Raw genomic sequence first — 17,175 nt, forward strand, 5'->3', positions numbered from 1 at the left:
TATCCTATTGATAAGTCTTTAGGGTTTGCGATGATCCCTCTGATTCCTGATGTTGGTAATTTGTATCTTCTCTGTTTCTTGGTTTGTTTTTTCTTTCTTTATCAGTTTGACTAAAGTTTTATCAATTTTATTGGTATTTCAAGAACCAGCTTTGGTTTCTTTGATTTTCTATATTATTTTTCTGTTCAAGTTTATTGATTTCTGCTCTTAGTCTTTATTATATCTTTCTTTTTGATTGCTTTTAAGTTTAATTTGCTGTTTTTCTAGTGTCGTGCCATGGCTTTTGTTTAATCATGGGCTTCCAATACTGATTTACTCCTTACATAGGTATATCTGATTTCTGCTGGTTAACATGTTCTGTTCTGTTTTTCCCTATGTGAGCTTTATACCAAAAGCCTTGAAATCATGACAGGCCTCAACTTGGCAAATAAAAAAGTCTTAATTTCAATCAGAGACATAATCCTTCCTTTATTTATTATGGTTATTTCTGCCCATGAAAGTCTGTTGTTCTGACTCTAGAGAGTATAGAGAAATACGAAGAATATTTAATGTTGTAGATATAATATCCTTGGTGACTTTGAACCATAGTAATATACCTCTACTAACATTCCAGATTGGTTTTTCTTTAGTTGCTATGTCATTCTCAGTCTGTGCATATTTTTCTTTAGTTTGTGCATATTTGAGTTTGTAATTTTCTCTGGTGTTTTAAGAATAAATAAACTTCTATAAGTCTTTTGTTGATGTGCTAGTTTATTTAATTGTATCCTTAAGGAAATATTTTGAAAACCCTTAGAAATACCTATTTAGTTAGTACTGAGTCGGTCTTCAGATCTACAGTTCAACTCTTAAAAGAACTTATTTATTTTCATTAAGGCATAATGTACATATAGTAAAATATACAAACCTTAAGTTTACAGCTCAGAGAATAAACTAAAACTTCCACTCAGATCAAAATTCTAAGAAAATTCTTAGTGCTTTGGAAAATAGTAAAAGATCAGTCCTTCTATATTTTACATTCATTAGAAGCTCTTATTTATAAACACAGTCTTCTGTCAATCAGCTAACTATAAAACTAGGGAAATATAGAAAAAAAATGACTTTCCTCCAAGAGAAAAAGAAGACTCAAGGAATAGATCCTTGAGCCTCCAAGGAAAGGCTGAAGGGTTAAGGCTTTTGTTTGTTTGTTTGTTTGATTGATTGATTGTGGTCAGAAGAATGGGTAATGTTTTTAATAACAAAGAGTTTCCGATTACAAAGAACGAGTGTGGCTGATGTGAAACAGTGGCTTAGAGACGGGCGTGTCGTGAAATGGGCTGGAATCAAAGGAGAGATTTTGCTTAAACATTGGAAAAACCTTTTTGACATTTTCATGCTAAAGCCCTGAAATGTGAAACTTGTGTGAAGTCTGTCTGAGTGACTAGCTTTAAAAGTAGAAAGAAATATCTTGTGTTTGTTTAGCTACTAAATTGCCTAGAGACAGGTTTGGACTCTTCCTTCTAGTTGAAGAAATAGAAGGTTCTCCGACCCATGTCTAATGGCCGGAGCATGTCCACTTGGTCGTGTGTTGAGTCTGGTTTTGTTTTCTTTGTCTAGAAGATTAAGATTGCGGCACTACGCATGTACACTAGCTGTGTGAAGAAAACTGACTTCGAGGAATTCTTTCTAAGTAAGTTACTGTTTTTGATAGTTCTGGAAAGGAAAATGAATTTAATTTTTATTTTTTATGGTTTGTTTTTTAATAGGATATATATTTTTGAAAGTCACTAATGAAATCATTTTTCCTTCACAACGTGTGTAATAAAAGCTGCTAATTTTTCTCTTTTAATAGAATAAACAAAGACCAGAAGAGCTCTATAAATAAAATATTTTAACAAGTCTGGAAAAAACATCTGTCTAGTACAGTGATTTTCAACCTTTTTCATCTCATAAGCTAATTATTACTGAAATTCTGTGGCACACACACCAAAAAATACATTTTTTGCTGAGCTGATTGAAAAATAGGTATAATTTTGATTCATTCACACCAGACGGCTATGTTGTCATTTTGTAATTTGACAGTCTAAGGGCAAAGAGGTCAGTTCCCTGGCTAAATAGTCAGGTGTTGCATGGTTTAAAAATTCTCGCGACACACCAGCGTGCCTCTTGTGGCACACCGAAAATCACTGGTCTAGTACTTTGACATTAACATCCCCCTTGTCCGCACATGCATCTTTTTTACATAATAATACGTACTCATGTGAGCAGACCTCTTACATTCTAGATGCTTTACTTAGCATTTCAATGTGAACTTTTTGCCAGTTGGTCCCCTTTTATTTCTCATTAAAAAAATTTTTTTTTATTGATTGATTTGAGAGAGAGAAAAAACACAGAGAGAGAGAAACATCGATTTGTTGTTTTGCTTGTTTATGTATTCATTCATTGATTCTGGGGTGTGCCCTGACCGGGGATCTACCCCGCACCCTGGTGCATCGTGACAGCCCCCTCACCACCTGAGCCACTCAGCCTGGGCTGTTTCCAGTTTTTAATTGTTTCAGTTAATCCAGGAATGTGCCTCATGATTTTTCTTTCTTCTGCTGAAGGACTGTTGGGTCAAAAGGCACATATAATTTTATTATTTATATCCCATCGATAACTTGCTTTCCAAAGCGTTTTACCGGCTTAGACCACTGTGAGCCATTGATTGTATAGAGTATTCTTTTTGATGTTATAAACTGTTGTAGTTATAAACAAATTGAATTAAAGCAGGTACTTGTAAAGTTATTGGGCAGGTTTAAGCCACTTCCAGGCCCACAAATCTGGGAGGGCAGCGTGTGCGAGGCGTGTCTGTGCCGACAGCCATTACCCGCAAAGCAACAAACACCTAATCATGTGTCTTTGGCATTTTTCACGGGCAGGGAATATTTATATGTAATGATGTTCGCAAAAATAAAGAAAGATAGATGCAGTTTTGATTATTTAATACCTATTTTAGTTTTTTTAAAACCAAATGCAAGTTTTGTTTCCGTTCACTATTTCAGCAGGTGGATATTATGTTAGAAATTAAACATACAATACTAAGTTGTGATTCTGCCTTAGTATCCGCCTTCCATTTCTTATTTGTTCATAGTGAAGGAAGAAAACTTTTCTGTTTTTCTTTTAATCTTGAACAGTTTCTCATTTTAGGAAAGATTAATCTGAAAGGAAAAGATTCTTTCTGTATCTAATGAAGAAACTAATAATATTAGAAGCTGGATTTTTTAAAGTAGTTTCTTTAATCTATTTTTCAGCAGATATTAAAACCTCATCCTCAGGCATGTATTTACTATTTGATTCAATAAATAACTCAGAAATGTATTATAATTATTTTGAAATGATTTTTACTAGTTATCTTTGTCTTAGCCAGTCCTCATTATTGAAGATTCTTGAGTTAATATAGCAAATAATGAAACATTTAAGTTTTGATTTATAATCTATTATAAGCTACTTACAAAAATAAAAGTTTATAAAAATTATGACCATATATACTATTAATTCACAATTACATGGTATACTTTTATACTTTTTCATTAGAAGTTAAAAAAACCTTGTGGGACAGGAAGGGCTTTTATTCTTATTTTCATTTTTGTTTTGTTTCCAGAAACAGTTGAAACTTAAAGAGGTTAAGTGACTTGTCCAAGTTTGGGTAGGCCAGCTGTGACCCTCTGTTATCTGGTTTAAAACCCAGGAATTTTCCCACTATAACATATTGTTTGTGAGTGAATGTAACTTCAAATGAGAAATTGTAATTCATCTCAATAGTTTTGTATTTTATTATACTTAAATGAGAACTGCCCGTGAGAAGTCCTGTTAGTATAGTACACTGATGTTCATATATATTAAAGTGTGTGCATTGCAGTGAGCTTTGCCCTAGCTTTGCCTCTTGAAGTGGGTAACGAGGGAGGCAGCTGTGCAGTTTTCAGTGACACCGCTCTTACTTATTGCAGCTGTTTTAAGACTCAATTTGATAATTGCCTTTTAGAACCATAGAGTGTTCATTATTATTATGCTCCATTGTGGTCCATCTTTGTCATTTATGGGTAGATCAAAGTTTAAAATCAAACTAAGCTCTGGCTGGTGTGCCTCACTTGGTTGGGCATCGTCCTGGGAACCAAAAAGGTTACTGGTTTGGTTCCTGGTTGGGGCACATGCCTGGGTTGCAGGTTCGGTCCCCTAGGGCACATATAGAAGGCAGCCAATTGATGTTTCTTTCTTACATCGATGTTTCTCACCCTCTCTTGCTCCCTCCCTTCCCCTCTCTCTAAAATCAAAAATAAAATAAAATGTTTAATGTCAAATAAAAGTGGTTCCAAACTGTGGCTAGTGAATAAAAAAAGAGGGAGCCAATCTGAAAGTACCATTTGAAGGCAAATACAGAATATCTATAACGTAATAAGATTGACTTGTTTTTTCATCTTAGATTCTAAAGAGTAGGCCAGACATGATTTGGGGCAAAAGAGGAGAATATGCATGTTTATATTACACCTTTCAAGTGGTCATTGGTCCCTTGGGTTTTGGTATTTTAGGGCCTGACCTTTAGAGTCCTGAGAGTTTAGTAATTTTTTTAAAGGATGGAGAACTTCAGGTAGCTAATCAGTCTCATTCTCACTCCAGCAAAAGTGAGGCCAGTGCTATTTTATAAGGAATGGATAAGAAGGAATGGTTTACCCGCAGTGTACTTGTGAGTAAACATGTGTATCAGCCCCTTGGACAGGCCCCCATAAAATGCCAAAGGAGACTGTCATCTCTGAGCCAAAGAGTTCAAAGATCCTGATCCAGAGAGCGGGGCACTGTGGATTCTGACTGGTGGGACACCTTAGCAGCCCACTGCTGTGCACAAAAGAGCGCGTCCTCTCTGAGCTTTGCTAGCCGGTCTCGGGAGACCAGTTCTGTTTGAAGGGCCCTTTGGATCAGAGGTGGCCAATCCGTAGAGCTGTGTTTAATTCCGTACTGCTGTCTGCAGGCCTTAACACGTAACACTTTGAGAGGAGGCTCCTTAATGGATGAGTCAGTGATTGGAGTTGATCATTTTATTGACGCAGTCTTAAATTAGTGAGTTTTTTCTAAGATAATTTAACCCCTAGTGTTTAAATAACTCACTGAAAAATAACAATAGTGAATATTTATTGAGTACCTATTAAAGATGAACCATTTTGCCAAACATTTTACAGGCCTTGTTTAGTCCTCACAAAAATTTTATAAGGTAGCTTCTCTTGTTCTCCCCATTTTTACAGAGAAGAAAACTGAGGCGCTGAGAGGCTAAGTAACTTTATGCAGAGTCGTGAAGCTAGTGAGAGGTAGTCATGGTTTTGAATCAGGCAGTTTGACCCCAGAGCCTGCATTAAACAAACAACTATGTTAACACTGATGCCCTGTAACAGTGATGAATTTTATCTAACTCAGTGTCGAGGAAGAAGGTGCCTCGTCTCAGAACACAATGCACTGAGTGTTTGTTGGAGCAAGAGTATGGTTATGGCAAAAGACTCTACAGCAGGTTTTAACTTTGAAGTGTTTAAACTCATTTCATTGAGCTAAAGAATCTGTGGTGTTTTTGTGTTGAGTGGTCTTGTTTTTTAGGGCTTTACCTTGTGGGTTTCTGTTTTGACCCCAATGCGTACAAGGAATCAGTCATATGCCAGCTCTTTTCCCATCCTCAGTCCAGAGCTGATCCCCAGAAGGGAAAATTGTGACCCAGGTCCAGTTGTTGGCTTGTCTGTTTGTCTGTGCTTTCCAGCCCAAGAACCGATTCCCTCTCTGAGAAAATTGGAAGGGCTCCTGGAGGCTGCTGGGCAGCTTTGATGTAGAGGTAGCAATTGAACAGATTGTCCTTTAAAAGCAGCCAAATTTCATTTTCCAGATTGAAAGACAGACTTCCAAGAAAACTTTTCTTTTTAATGTTTTGTTCTAGCATCCAAAAAAGACCCAACTTCAGATCCGGGCTTGAGAGTTTCTCATGGCTATTCTTGTTGTAGGTGGAGGGTGGCTGGCCCACTCTCAGATGGCATGTGTCTTAATAGCTGTATGGCCAGCCTTCACCTCCCTCCCGCTGGGCTCCAAGAGGAAGTCCACTTGACAGCTGCTGGGCGCCTCCCAGTAAGCCCACCAGGATATTTCGGTGTCACTTTGTGACAGACCTGGACTTAAACCCCAGCGCAACCGCTGGCTTGTTAGTATTGCGGCCTCCTGCAAGTTACTTAGCTTTTTTGAGCCCGCTTCCTCATCTCTAGAATGAGAATTTTAGTGCCTCCCTGCAGGGTTCAAGTGAGGATTAAGTGAGGTGATGTGCCGACTTGACTAGCAGTGGACCTGGCGTGTCGTGTGGGCCTTTAGTGAATGTTAGTTTCTGGTGTTAGGCGGTTCACAGTTAAGAATCAGGCAGGTCTGAATTTGGTCCCACATTTCTCATTTCATAGCTGTGACTCTGGGCAGTTGTCCTAGTCCCTCTGAGAGTCAGTGTTCTCACCTGTCAAATGGGGATAATGTCAATCCCCACTTCATAGGATTGTCGGGAGGACTCACTGAGCCAGTGCGTATAAAGCGCCTCTTACAACGTTTGGCACAAAGTACGCCCACAACGAGTTATAGCTCTTTATCATTATTGGTGCGTTTGTATACCTCACCGGGGTCCTGCTCTGTGTTTTCTCTCCTAGTGGTCCCTACTTGTTATCATTTAGTATGTGGTGTACTTCACTGCTTTCTGAAAGGCAGAAGACGCCACTTATTTCTTGAGTCATTGCTCAAAGGACAGATTCCACCCACTGATTGTCTTTTTTCTTGATCCTCTTGCTTCAGCTTTTCTCCCTGTCATGTAATGAGGAGAATGTATTCAGTGGGGGACCCCTCACCCAGCCAGAGGCATTTCTTAGAGATCCGAGATGCTTGGATGCCTGAGCACTGAGCAATTTTTGGTATCTCAAACCAAGAAGGAAGTCCTGCCCAGTTTTGTCCTTCCTGGAGGTGATAAACAGCCTTTTGTTAGAAATGGTCTGCTTTCTTATGCGGCTACAGCTCCCCAGAGTCCCACTTCTTCCTTCTGCTTATTTATTTTGGGTGAATCACGCAATAACACACTGGGTCACCTCAAAGAAAGAAGACAGGAAAAGGAGACTAGAAGAAATTAGACTTCTCCGTGGGGTGCAAGTGAAAAAAGCCTGTCCTGAATAAGTGAAGTAGGCAAGGTGGTGTCTGCCTAGTTTCCCAGAAGACTTTGAGACCAGGAAGGGAAAATGACAGAATTACATGGAAATGGGAAGGAACCATGGAGGTCATCTTGGTCACATTATATGAAGTGAAAAAACTGAGGTGCAGGGAAGAGAATTGATTTGCCCAAGGCTGCGCAGCAAGGTGGTGGCGGGGCTGGAACTCAGGGGCTGGTTGTCTGACTGCAGTCAGTACTCTGGCAACTTGGGGTCCTGCCCCCGTGGTTTCCTGGCCTGCCCTGATAGTACCATCAGAAAGTCCCGTAACTGCCATGTATTTTAGTTGAACAAATTCCTGCCAATATTTAAAAGATAATCAATATTTCTCCTCTAAACCCGTACCTATTTATACTTTATTGTTATTTTCCAGGGTGTCAGATGCCTGATACATTCAATTCATGGTTTCTTGTAACTCTTCTTCATGTCTGGTAAGTGAGCAATTTCAACGAAGTCACCCAATGTATTTTTTTTTAAACATTGCTAGCTTGAAACATACAGCCTTCAGCAGGGCTGATTATATGAAATGGAAGTTGTTCAGGCATTAAAAACTGTTCCTTTCATTTTAATAACTGGTGTCTTGAAGCACATTTTTATTAAAGGTCAAAGCATAGTCCCAGAAAGAAGCTAATATTTGTAGGACTTTCTCAAGGAACACCTAGCCCCGTGAACAATGCTATCAGTATCTCGAAGAGGCTCCATGAGCTTGGACGGAAAGTTCTCTCCCTTGGCTGTTTTAGGAAAGTTCACATTTACGTAAAAGTGGTTTGAATTGTGAGAATCCGTGGTCATTTTCGTTGCTGGCCATCAGAAACCTGTAACAAATTATAGCGCTGACATTTACGCCTGCACCTCTAAAATGTGCATACAGGTTAGATTCATGCCAGGGTTGTTGCATGTAAAAATATTTGACACCTTAAACAGTATATTTTTCTTCAGCTGCAAAATAAGTAGCCAAAAAAATTAATTTTTCATCTAATGTTACACAGTATTAAAGGTTAGAAGGATATAGGAGAGACATTGAAGTGGGGGCTGGGGAATGTATTTATTGAACTGCCAGGCCTTGGGAAAGTAAATTCTGGAGAACGAAGTTTACTACTCTGACCATAGTGAGGACCTAAGGAGCGTGGGGCATGGTTGCTCTGTCAAAAGGACCCTTGTTTGAGGCTGCCTTCAGCTGAGCTGTGCATCACGGCCTGCCTGCTATATAAAGACTTTTTGGTTTTGATCACCTCTGAAATATTTCTTCTTCTGAACTCAGTCACTGAGATTGGCTAAGGGACCTAAGATGGCAGTTCATTTTATATTATTATTTTTTTTTCCTAAGCTGGTAGTTTATTGAGTGCACACTATGCCCTGGGCAGTTTGTTGGAAATTAGCAACAGTTCTAAGAAGCTCGCAGTCCGGGGAGGGAGATAAGACGTGTAAAATGGTCAGTTATGAATCAGGATGGCTCAGTTCTGTAGTGAATTTGATGAAGCAGTGCTTATGGGAGCACAGAGGGAGCTACAACTACCAACAGCCTGACTAGTTCTACCTATTTCTTCGACATGTGCTGTGCCTTTTAGTCAGACAGCCGAGAAGGCAGATTACCTCCTGTCTGAATGGTGGAGGTTAGGAAAGGCTTCGGGGAGGGAAGCTGGATATACTGAGAGAAAAACTACTTTTTTAAGAGGGGAGGACTGCAGAGGTGGCCCTGTGGAATTACTCACTGGAAAAGCGGGAGGGTTGAGAGGCTAGGCTGTTCCCAGAGGAGCTCAAAGATAATATTCAGAGGCTGTATGAAAGACTCTTTATTGCCCACATAGTTAGAGGTATCAGAGTGTTACAGGGAGTGGATGGCAAAATAAAATACATAATCCCTGTGACCACATCCCAAGGTCAATACCTGACTAATAGCAGCTGAGAGAACCTTGAAACTACTTGCAGTTCTTTCAAGTTGACCACCGTTTCCAAACGAGTCTGCTGAGTCTTCCGTGCTGAGGTTGGTTTCATTTCTCAGAGGAGTGGGGAGTACCACCACCAGTTAAGTGGGAAGAGAGAGGCTGTCTGCTTCAAACCTACCCTTGATCTCCCTCCACTCTGCCTCCCGTAGTTCTTATGATCTCCAGGCTTTGGTGGAATGAGTCACTAGCTTTTTAGTTTGAATCAGCAAACTCAGATTGAGAACCTACTATGTGTTAAGGATTGTGGGGCATTGGAGAGAAGGATTTGACATGGTTTGCACCTTCAGGAAACTTAGTCTAGTGGAAAACAGATGTTCCCTGGCTGGTGTGGCTCAGTGGATTGAGTGCAAGCCTGCGAAGCAAGGGGTTGCTGGTTCGATTCTCCGTCAAGGCACATGCCTGGGTTGGGGGCCAGGTCCCCAGTAGGGGGCGTGAGAGGCGACCACACATTGATGTTTCTCTCCCTCTCTTTCTCCTTCCCTTCTCCTCTAAAAATGAGTAAAGAGTGTCTGTGTGGTAGAGGTCACATTTGAGATGTACCATGAAGGGTGAGGAGACTTTCTGTCGGAGGAGGGAGTGCATTTTAGGTTGAGGGAATATCAGGAGCAAAACACAGATTATAGACAAGCCCATAGAAGGTGAAATAAGCTAGATGCAAAAAAGACAAATACTGTATCATTTCACTTATATGAAGTACCTAAAATTGGCAAACTCAGAGAGAGAGAAAGTAGATTGGAGGTTATCGGGGACTGAGAGTAGACAGGAATGGGGAGTTATTGCTTAATAGTTAAGGGATTGTTTGGCATGATGATAAGTTTTAAAAATAGATAGTGGTGATGGTTGTATAACATTGCGAACGTAATTGGTGCCACTAAATTGTACACTTAAAATGGCTAGAATGATAAAATGTATGTTTTATGTATTTCACCAAAATAAAAGAATGAGGAGGTGTGTGGAAAAAAACCCCAACATGAATATTTAAAGGACAGCCAGTTGTCTGAAGTGCCTGGGCAGATTTGTGGAGGAATGGATGGGGAAGGGTCTCCAGGAAGGTCACCTGGAACCCAACTGTGCTGTGATTCCCAAGAAAATGTGGGGAACGTGGTGGTAAGGCTTAGAAAGCAGTCTTAGAGTAGCAATAATTCCCAGCCCCCCAACCCCCCCGAACCACCTACTAAACAGGATACTCTGGCAGTGGACTTTCCAGAAAGCTTTTTTGGGTTCCCAAGAGTGACTCTTAGAATAGGGGCAGGATTCCTCACATCCTGTTTGTTCCCTGGAGGAGGCGTTGATCTTTCCCTTATCCTGTCTGCTCTCTCTGGCTCCCAGTTTTTCTGTGTGTTGGGATTTAGGACGGGGACCCCTCCAGAGGGCCCTTATCAGTGGTGTGTTAATGGGAACTTGCAGCCGCAGTGTGTTCTTTGTCTTTGCCGGACAATGTTAGTATTGACTGTAGCTGCTGAAGACGTGCCGAGAGAGGTTGCTATCTGGGCTGCCCAGTGTCCCCACAAGGACTCGGTAAAAGCGGGCCCCTGCTCTGTTCCCCGTCTTGGTCAGTGGTGTTACCATCTATTCAGGTGCTCACACCGGAAACCTGGGGGGAGTCCGTGACTTTTCCTTCACTCCCTTCATCTGGTTAGTCACCAGTCACCAACTCAACGGCTTTTATTTTTTAACCACAATCCTGAGTAACAAATGCATTTTACACTGTGACCCAGAACACACACATGTGTCTGCTACAATAGTTCTGTAAAACTTATCCTTACAAGGTCAGATCATCTCTGATATTTTCTATTCCATTTGAATTCATTCTAAACAAAAATTCAAGATGTCACCCATTGAATTGACTTACCGGGTTGTAAGCAAAAGCACCTGAAAACTGGTCTTTGGCCTGCGACTTCCCTCTCCTTGTACCAGTTAACTAATAATTAATTAATGTTGCCCCGTGCAAATTGGATTCGTACACACACACGTAATCCTTAATATTCTCCATTGTTTTCAGGGCAATGTGTGTTTCTCAGCATGACAGATATATCCCACCAGACACGCCACTCCTTTACTAACCCACCTGGTGCTGTTCTGGGTGCCAATACCACCGCCCTCCTTCCTCTGCAAGAAAAAGAAAAACTATATGATGGGAATACCAAGTCGTCTGTGCGGAATTTTCTTCTGCCTAGAAGGCTGCCTTCCTCTCCACCTGACAACTTCTATTTTTCATTCATTATGGAGCTCAGATATCATCTCCCCTTTGAAGCCTTCCTTCCTCTGAAGGCAGTTAGTCCCCTTTGTGTTCCCTTAGTAGTTGGGATACCTGTATTACAGCACTCATCACACGACATTTTTATATTTTATCGTATATGCATCAGTCTTCCTTGTGGATGATGACATCATTGAGCGAAAGAATTATTTTTATTACCTTTTTTAAAAAAAGATTTTATTTCTTTATTTTTAGAGAGAGGGGAAGGGAGGGAGGGAGAAAGAGAGGGAGAGAAACATCTGCTGGCTGCCTCTCGCAAGCCCCCAACTGGGAACCTGGCCTGCAACCCAGGTATGTGCCCTGACCGGGCATCAAACTGGCAACCTTTCAGTTTGCAGGACGATGCCCAACTTACTGAGCCACACCAGTCACGGCTTACTATCTTTTAAGTAAGATATGAAAATGAGCTATTTCTTTTCCTCAGTCTTATCTCTTACTCTTAGTTTTTATCAATAAATGCTTATAAAATAATTGATGGCCTCAAATCTGACTTGGCTCCTGTGGCAGTTGGAAGTGTCCTGGCCATACCTGTTGATCGATCAGGTAAGAGCCACAAAGCTCTGCTTTTGGAATTTATGTTGGCGTTATAAATGTTACTAGATTTGTCATGGAATACTAGTACCTTCTAAGTGCACAGATTAATTTTAGAAAATAAAATTGCAATGGAACAAATAAAATTAGACTATGCCTATGATGGAGATGGAGTGGAGAGAGAATAAAATGCAGTTTGTATTTTAAAAAATTATTTTAAAGTTGTATATTATAAATATTATAACTACTAGGTCCTTTATAGATAATTACCTTTCATTTATTTACATATATGATCTCACACATTCTTACAACTAGTTTGTTTCCATTTTAAATATGAAGAATCAGAAACTTAGAGAAGTCAGAGAACTTGGCCAGAAACCTAGTTAGTACGTGGTGGAGAGGAGGGTTAAGTGTGGATCTGGCTGCCTCCAAGGAAGTGTTACGTTGTTTTCCTTATCGGTGATTGAAGCTACCAAGTAACTAGTTAAATAATTATTTATTAATGTACTGATATTTTGTATTAATTAACAAAAGCAATATTTAATATCAATTAATACTATCACTTTATTAAGTACCTGATTATTTTTAAATCCATAAAATTATAGCATTTCCCCTGTAATTGAACCTACTGTACACGGAAGATTTGTTCCCTGCCCTCACAGGGCTTGAGGTTTGGAAGAGGGACGGTGACAAATCATGAATAAAATACAGCTGGGACAGGTGCTCTGAGGGGGAACGACAGGGCTCTCTGTGAGAGTGGAGGGGCACGTCAGTTAGCCGGGGCCGTGGGCCAGTCAGGGAGGGCATCACTGAAGAGACGACATTCAAACGGACATCTGAACGACGAAGAGAAGAAGTTAGCAAGGCAAGGTGGATGAAAAAGCATCCCAAGCAGAGGTACCTAGTGGTTTTCAAGTTTTTTATTTTTTTATTTTTTTATTTTTATTTTTTACCAACAGTTTTCTTTCTTTATTTTTGTAAGTGAAATTTTACACTCAGCTACAATGTGTGAGTACTGGTAGATGAAAGAATCGCTACTCGGGTGGAAGTGGGAATGACCTGCTCACTTCAGGTCTTCACAACGTGCCCACTGGTAAGGGACCCTTCCCTAGCTCCATGGAAACTGAGAACACAATCTAAAAATCACGGAGCTAGTCCACCCCCAGCCCCATTTTACAAATGGGGAGACAATTTGCCAATTTTAAGGGATTTGTCACAGTCCTGTTTATCAGTAACAGAGGATCCAAGGCACAATTCCAACGCTGACCATGTGAATGGCTTCTGCCGCAACACTTCACCTCCTGCCAGAGTGTCCCTTTTGGTGGTCCTGGGGGCGACAGAGGTGGCTTCCTCTGAAAATGAAAGGCAAAGCACTGACCCATCAACTAGATAAAATTGTTTCTTGGCACTTACTGTCTGTGTCCTGGGCGAGGCAACAAGTAAACCTGTAGTACGGAGTGGTAGGTGCATTCAGTACACACTGATCTTACGGAGCACAGGGGGCAGGAGGCTTCCTGGGGATGGTCAAGGAAAGCGGTCACATTGGCCTCTGGGGGCTAGAACTGGAGGACGTGGGGTCTTGATGGAGTTATTAAGAGGGGAAGAAGTAGTAGTTAACTATTTTTTAAGATGTTGCAAGTGAGAAAGAAAGATGAGAGGATGATCACTAGAGGGAGAAAATAGGGCAGAGGGAGCATTTTGTTACTTTTCATTTGAAGTTGGGGTAACTCTGAAAAGTTTTTATAAACTTTTTAAAAAGTTTATAAAGTAGGGGAAGAAGCCTTTGGGAAAGAAGAGAAGTGAAGTGTGGAGGTGGGAAGGGGTTGGAAAACAGACTGGTTCCAGTCTCAGTCCAGCCAGAGAACTGCCCTGGCAGACACTCCCGGCCTTCGCAAGAGGGCTCTTTAAAACCACCACTGCAGTTTGATGTAGCTGTAGGGCTTTCGAGCTCATGCTGGATTCCAGCAGCTCCAGACCTGCTATATATGGTGAGCCTGGCCATGTGCATATCCTTTTTCTTCCTCCCCCAGCCAGAGACGCTCTGTTCCAACACCCACACATGTAGCTTTTCGCCCAAACCAAAGGCCGATGCAGCATCAGTTTACTAACATTGCATAACCTGTGAACGCCGGTACCTGCTACCCAGGAGCTTGTTCTTTATAGTGGATTTGACAGGCGGGCCTCAGGCCAGGTGTAGTTCTTGGAGGAGGCCCTCTGTCAGGTGAGATGGCTTCAGGAAGTGCCTCACCCCACTTGTCTGTTTGCCCACAGACTGTCTTGTGGCCCCCGTGCTCCCCACATAAAGGTTAGGCTTCGTGGGGAGGGAGTTTGGGAAACCAGGTGGAGATAGCCATGTACACGAGCCCCAGGAAAGGTTCAGCATGCCAGCCCACAAATAAATAAACTTATTCACTAGCACGCTGCTGAGGCTTGAGTGTGGCTGTGTAGGCTCTGCTTTCTTGGCCTCAGGTGGTGGCACAGTACGGGAAACAAGTTAACGTGAAAGTCCCCTTTGGATTCCTTCATAGCAGCCAGAATGACAAACCTGCCCAAGTGCCCACTAGTCTTCATTTAATTCAAAATCAGATCCACTCCGAGCAGCTTATAAACTACCACGAGGGAGAAACAAGGCCAAAACACAACTGGCATTGTCAGAAGGCCCAAACAGAGCGAGACAGGATGCTCAGAGCTGCCAGCCCATGGCAGGAGGTCAGCGTCAAGAATAACAAGAATTCTTTTCTCCCAGATTTAGGCAGAGAGGAGGAAAGCATGACTACGAAAGGCTCGTTCCTTTGAACTCTGCAGGCAGTGCTGTCTTCCTCCCTGTCTGATCCAGCAGGAAGAGGCTCTGGGAGCTGCGCTTTCACAGAATGGGGGAAACTGCCAATGCCCACACTGTGCTGGGAGACGCTGTGGCTTGGGAGAAAGAGGGGAAGGGAAACTCAGGCTTCATTCCAGCTGATCTTCCCCGCCGTGTGACCTTGCTACTTAACCTCCTCAGAGCATCAGTTTTGTCTTCTGTGAAATGGGACAGTTACACTAGATAGGTGGTTAGGTAGATTGAAAGCCAGTGAATGCAAACATATCTTACAGTGACAAGTCTCATATTGGAGGACTTAATGGTAGTAATCATCATTTGCTGTAATGCAGAATTTGTATCTTAAGCCTTTCTGTTTTGAGTTTCTTGGTCGGTGAGTATTTCTTCCCTTTTCCCATCTCTATGCTTGCCTTTTGGAGATACTAGGGAGCAATTAGACTAGGGCTTGAACACTCCTTTTTCTCTTTACTTTGCCAGTTGGATTATTTGCTTTCCTTATATGTAAAAGAAATCAGTATTATTTATGAGCCACTGGAATCACTGAGAGACAAGGATAGTACTACGAAGCTTAAAACCTCAGTAATAAATTGTAGGTTTAAGAACTTTATCAAACTTAGGAAGGTAACTGGAAACTGGGATTGCTCCAAACAGAGAATAATAGTTTGTGCAAAGATTAAGTCTATACTCAGAGTAGGTGCTTAGTAAATACTCGATAAGTGATTAAATTAACTATTTAACACAAGAATTTTTATTACTATATTGTCTCTCTTTTTAAAACATTCAGCCCATTATTATTATTATTATTATTCCTTACCTGAGGATATGTCATTGACGAGAGAGAGGGAGAGAGAGAAACATCGACTGGTTGTCTCCCATATGTGCCCTGACTGGGGTTCAAACCTGCAACCTAGGTATGTGCCCGAACCAGGAATTGAACCCACAACCTTTTGGTGCATGGAACAATGCTCCAACCAGCCCAGCCACCCAGCCAGGCCCAGCCTTTTGTTATTTTTATATATTTCTAGGTAACCAGTTTTCATTTAAAAATATTTTTGTTGTCCTAACCTAGGTTCTCTCTTTTTAAAAAGATTTTTATAAGTAGACTATATTTTTTAGAGCAGTTTTAGGTTCACAGCAAAACTGAGCAGGAGATTGTCTCTTTCTAAAGTTTATGTTGCATTCTTAAGGGCAATTTTTACTGTTTTAGCAGGAAAGTCCCTCCTTTTCTATTCCTCCCAGAACCGCTCTGAAATTAGGAAATTGAATCAGTAGCAAAATGTGATTTGACCTCTCAACATGTAACTTGTTATGAGGAGTGCATCCTTGACGTGAATTGAAGTAGAGCGTACTCTGCTCTCTTACTGAAGCCCAGTATTTATTCTCAGTTGTTGTGGGCAGTGTATTTAATGACTCAGACTTTATCGTCGTTTGGTCGGAGCCCGTGACAAGCGTTAGCTTTGTTTTGCAGGGGGTACCAGGCTTATCAGATCTTTTGTTTTGTTTTGTTTACCATTTTGAATTTGTTTCACTCATTTTCCTTTCACCTTCTAACACACTTTGGTAGAAACATTTTCTGGATGGTTCAGGGGGTCCTGATAACTTTTACTGATTTTGGTAGGCTCTCATCTTTGAGTTGTGCTGGGTAGGTTTGCCTTCCCTGTTGAACCTCAGTGGCTGTTCTAGTTTTGGGGTCTGTTTTAAATACATTTTTAGTTTCTTTCCTGTTCGGCTGCCAGGAGTTACTTTTTGTTGTAGTTATGCTTGTCTCTAGCTAGTCAGTCTTTTCCCTTCTGATATGCTGTTTCTAATGTGATGCTAGTTTTGAAATTTAAATTACTGCTGTTGTGGGGATTAAATTAAAAAATCGAGTAAATGGATTCTGAAGGGTTTCTTCTCATCTTTAAAGAAGGTAGAAAAACAGTGCAATTCTGGGATCGGGTTGTCAGGGTTCAGGTCTCCTTTGACACTTACAAGGCTTGTAACTCTGGGCAAGTTATTCCTCTAAGACTCAGTTTCCTTATCTGTAAGATGGGGGCAGGAAGACTACTGGCCTGATAGAGTGTTATAAGGATCCAATGAAATAATGCTTCCAGATCACAGCACAGTGCCTGGCACATGCCTGTGTTAGCCGTTAATTATAGCACTTGTTTATTTTTGCTATTAAGGATTTTTTTTCCCTATTTCTTAGTCATTTTTAGAATAAGAAATATTGCCACATAAGCTGAATTCAGCCTAGATCAGATGTTACCCTAACGATTGCTATGTAAATTAGTGGAAATCTATCATCTCTGGCATCTAAGAAAAATGCTTTCGCTGGGGTGACTGTGGTATTTGCAGTTGAAACGGTTGGAATTGAGACTTCTTCACCCACATTTTTTGTAGCAGATTAAGTATATTCTCAACGTAAGAAGA

The 17,175-nt window shown here is 41.0% G+C and overlaps 1 protein-coding gene across 1 annotated transcript in view; it reads left to right on the forward strand.

Annotated features, from left to right (window-relative positions):
• UQCC1 (ubiquinol-cytochrome c reductase complex assembly factor 1) overlaps window positions 1-17,175 on the forward strand; it is a 93,600-nt gene that overhangs the window by 27,218 nt on the left and 49,207 nt on the right. The window contains exons 5-6 of the mRNA XM_024559260.4: window positions 1,594-1,666; window positions 7,585-7,642. Of these exons, the coding sequence (XP_024415028.1) occupies window positions 1,594-1,666; window positions 7,585-7,642 (131 nt within the window). The remainder of the gene's footprint in view (window positions 1-1,593; window positions 1,667-7,584; window positions 7,643-17,175) is intronic.

Source organism: Desmodus rotundus, chromosome 6 (genome assembly GCF_022682495.2).
Source record: "Desmodus rotundus isolate HL8 chromosome 6, HLdesRot8A.1, whole genome shotgun sequence".
Classification (NCBI taxonomy): domain Eukaryota; kingdom Metazoa; phylum Chordata; class Mammalia; order Chiroptera; family Phyllostomidae; genus Desmodus; species Desmodus rotundus.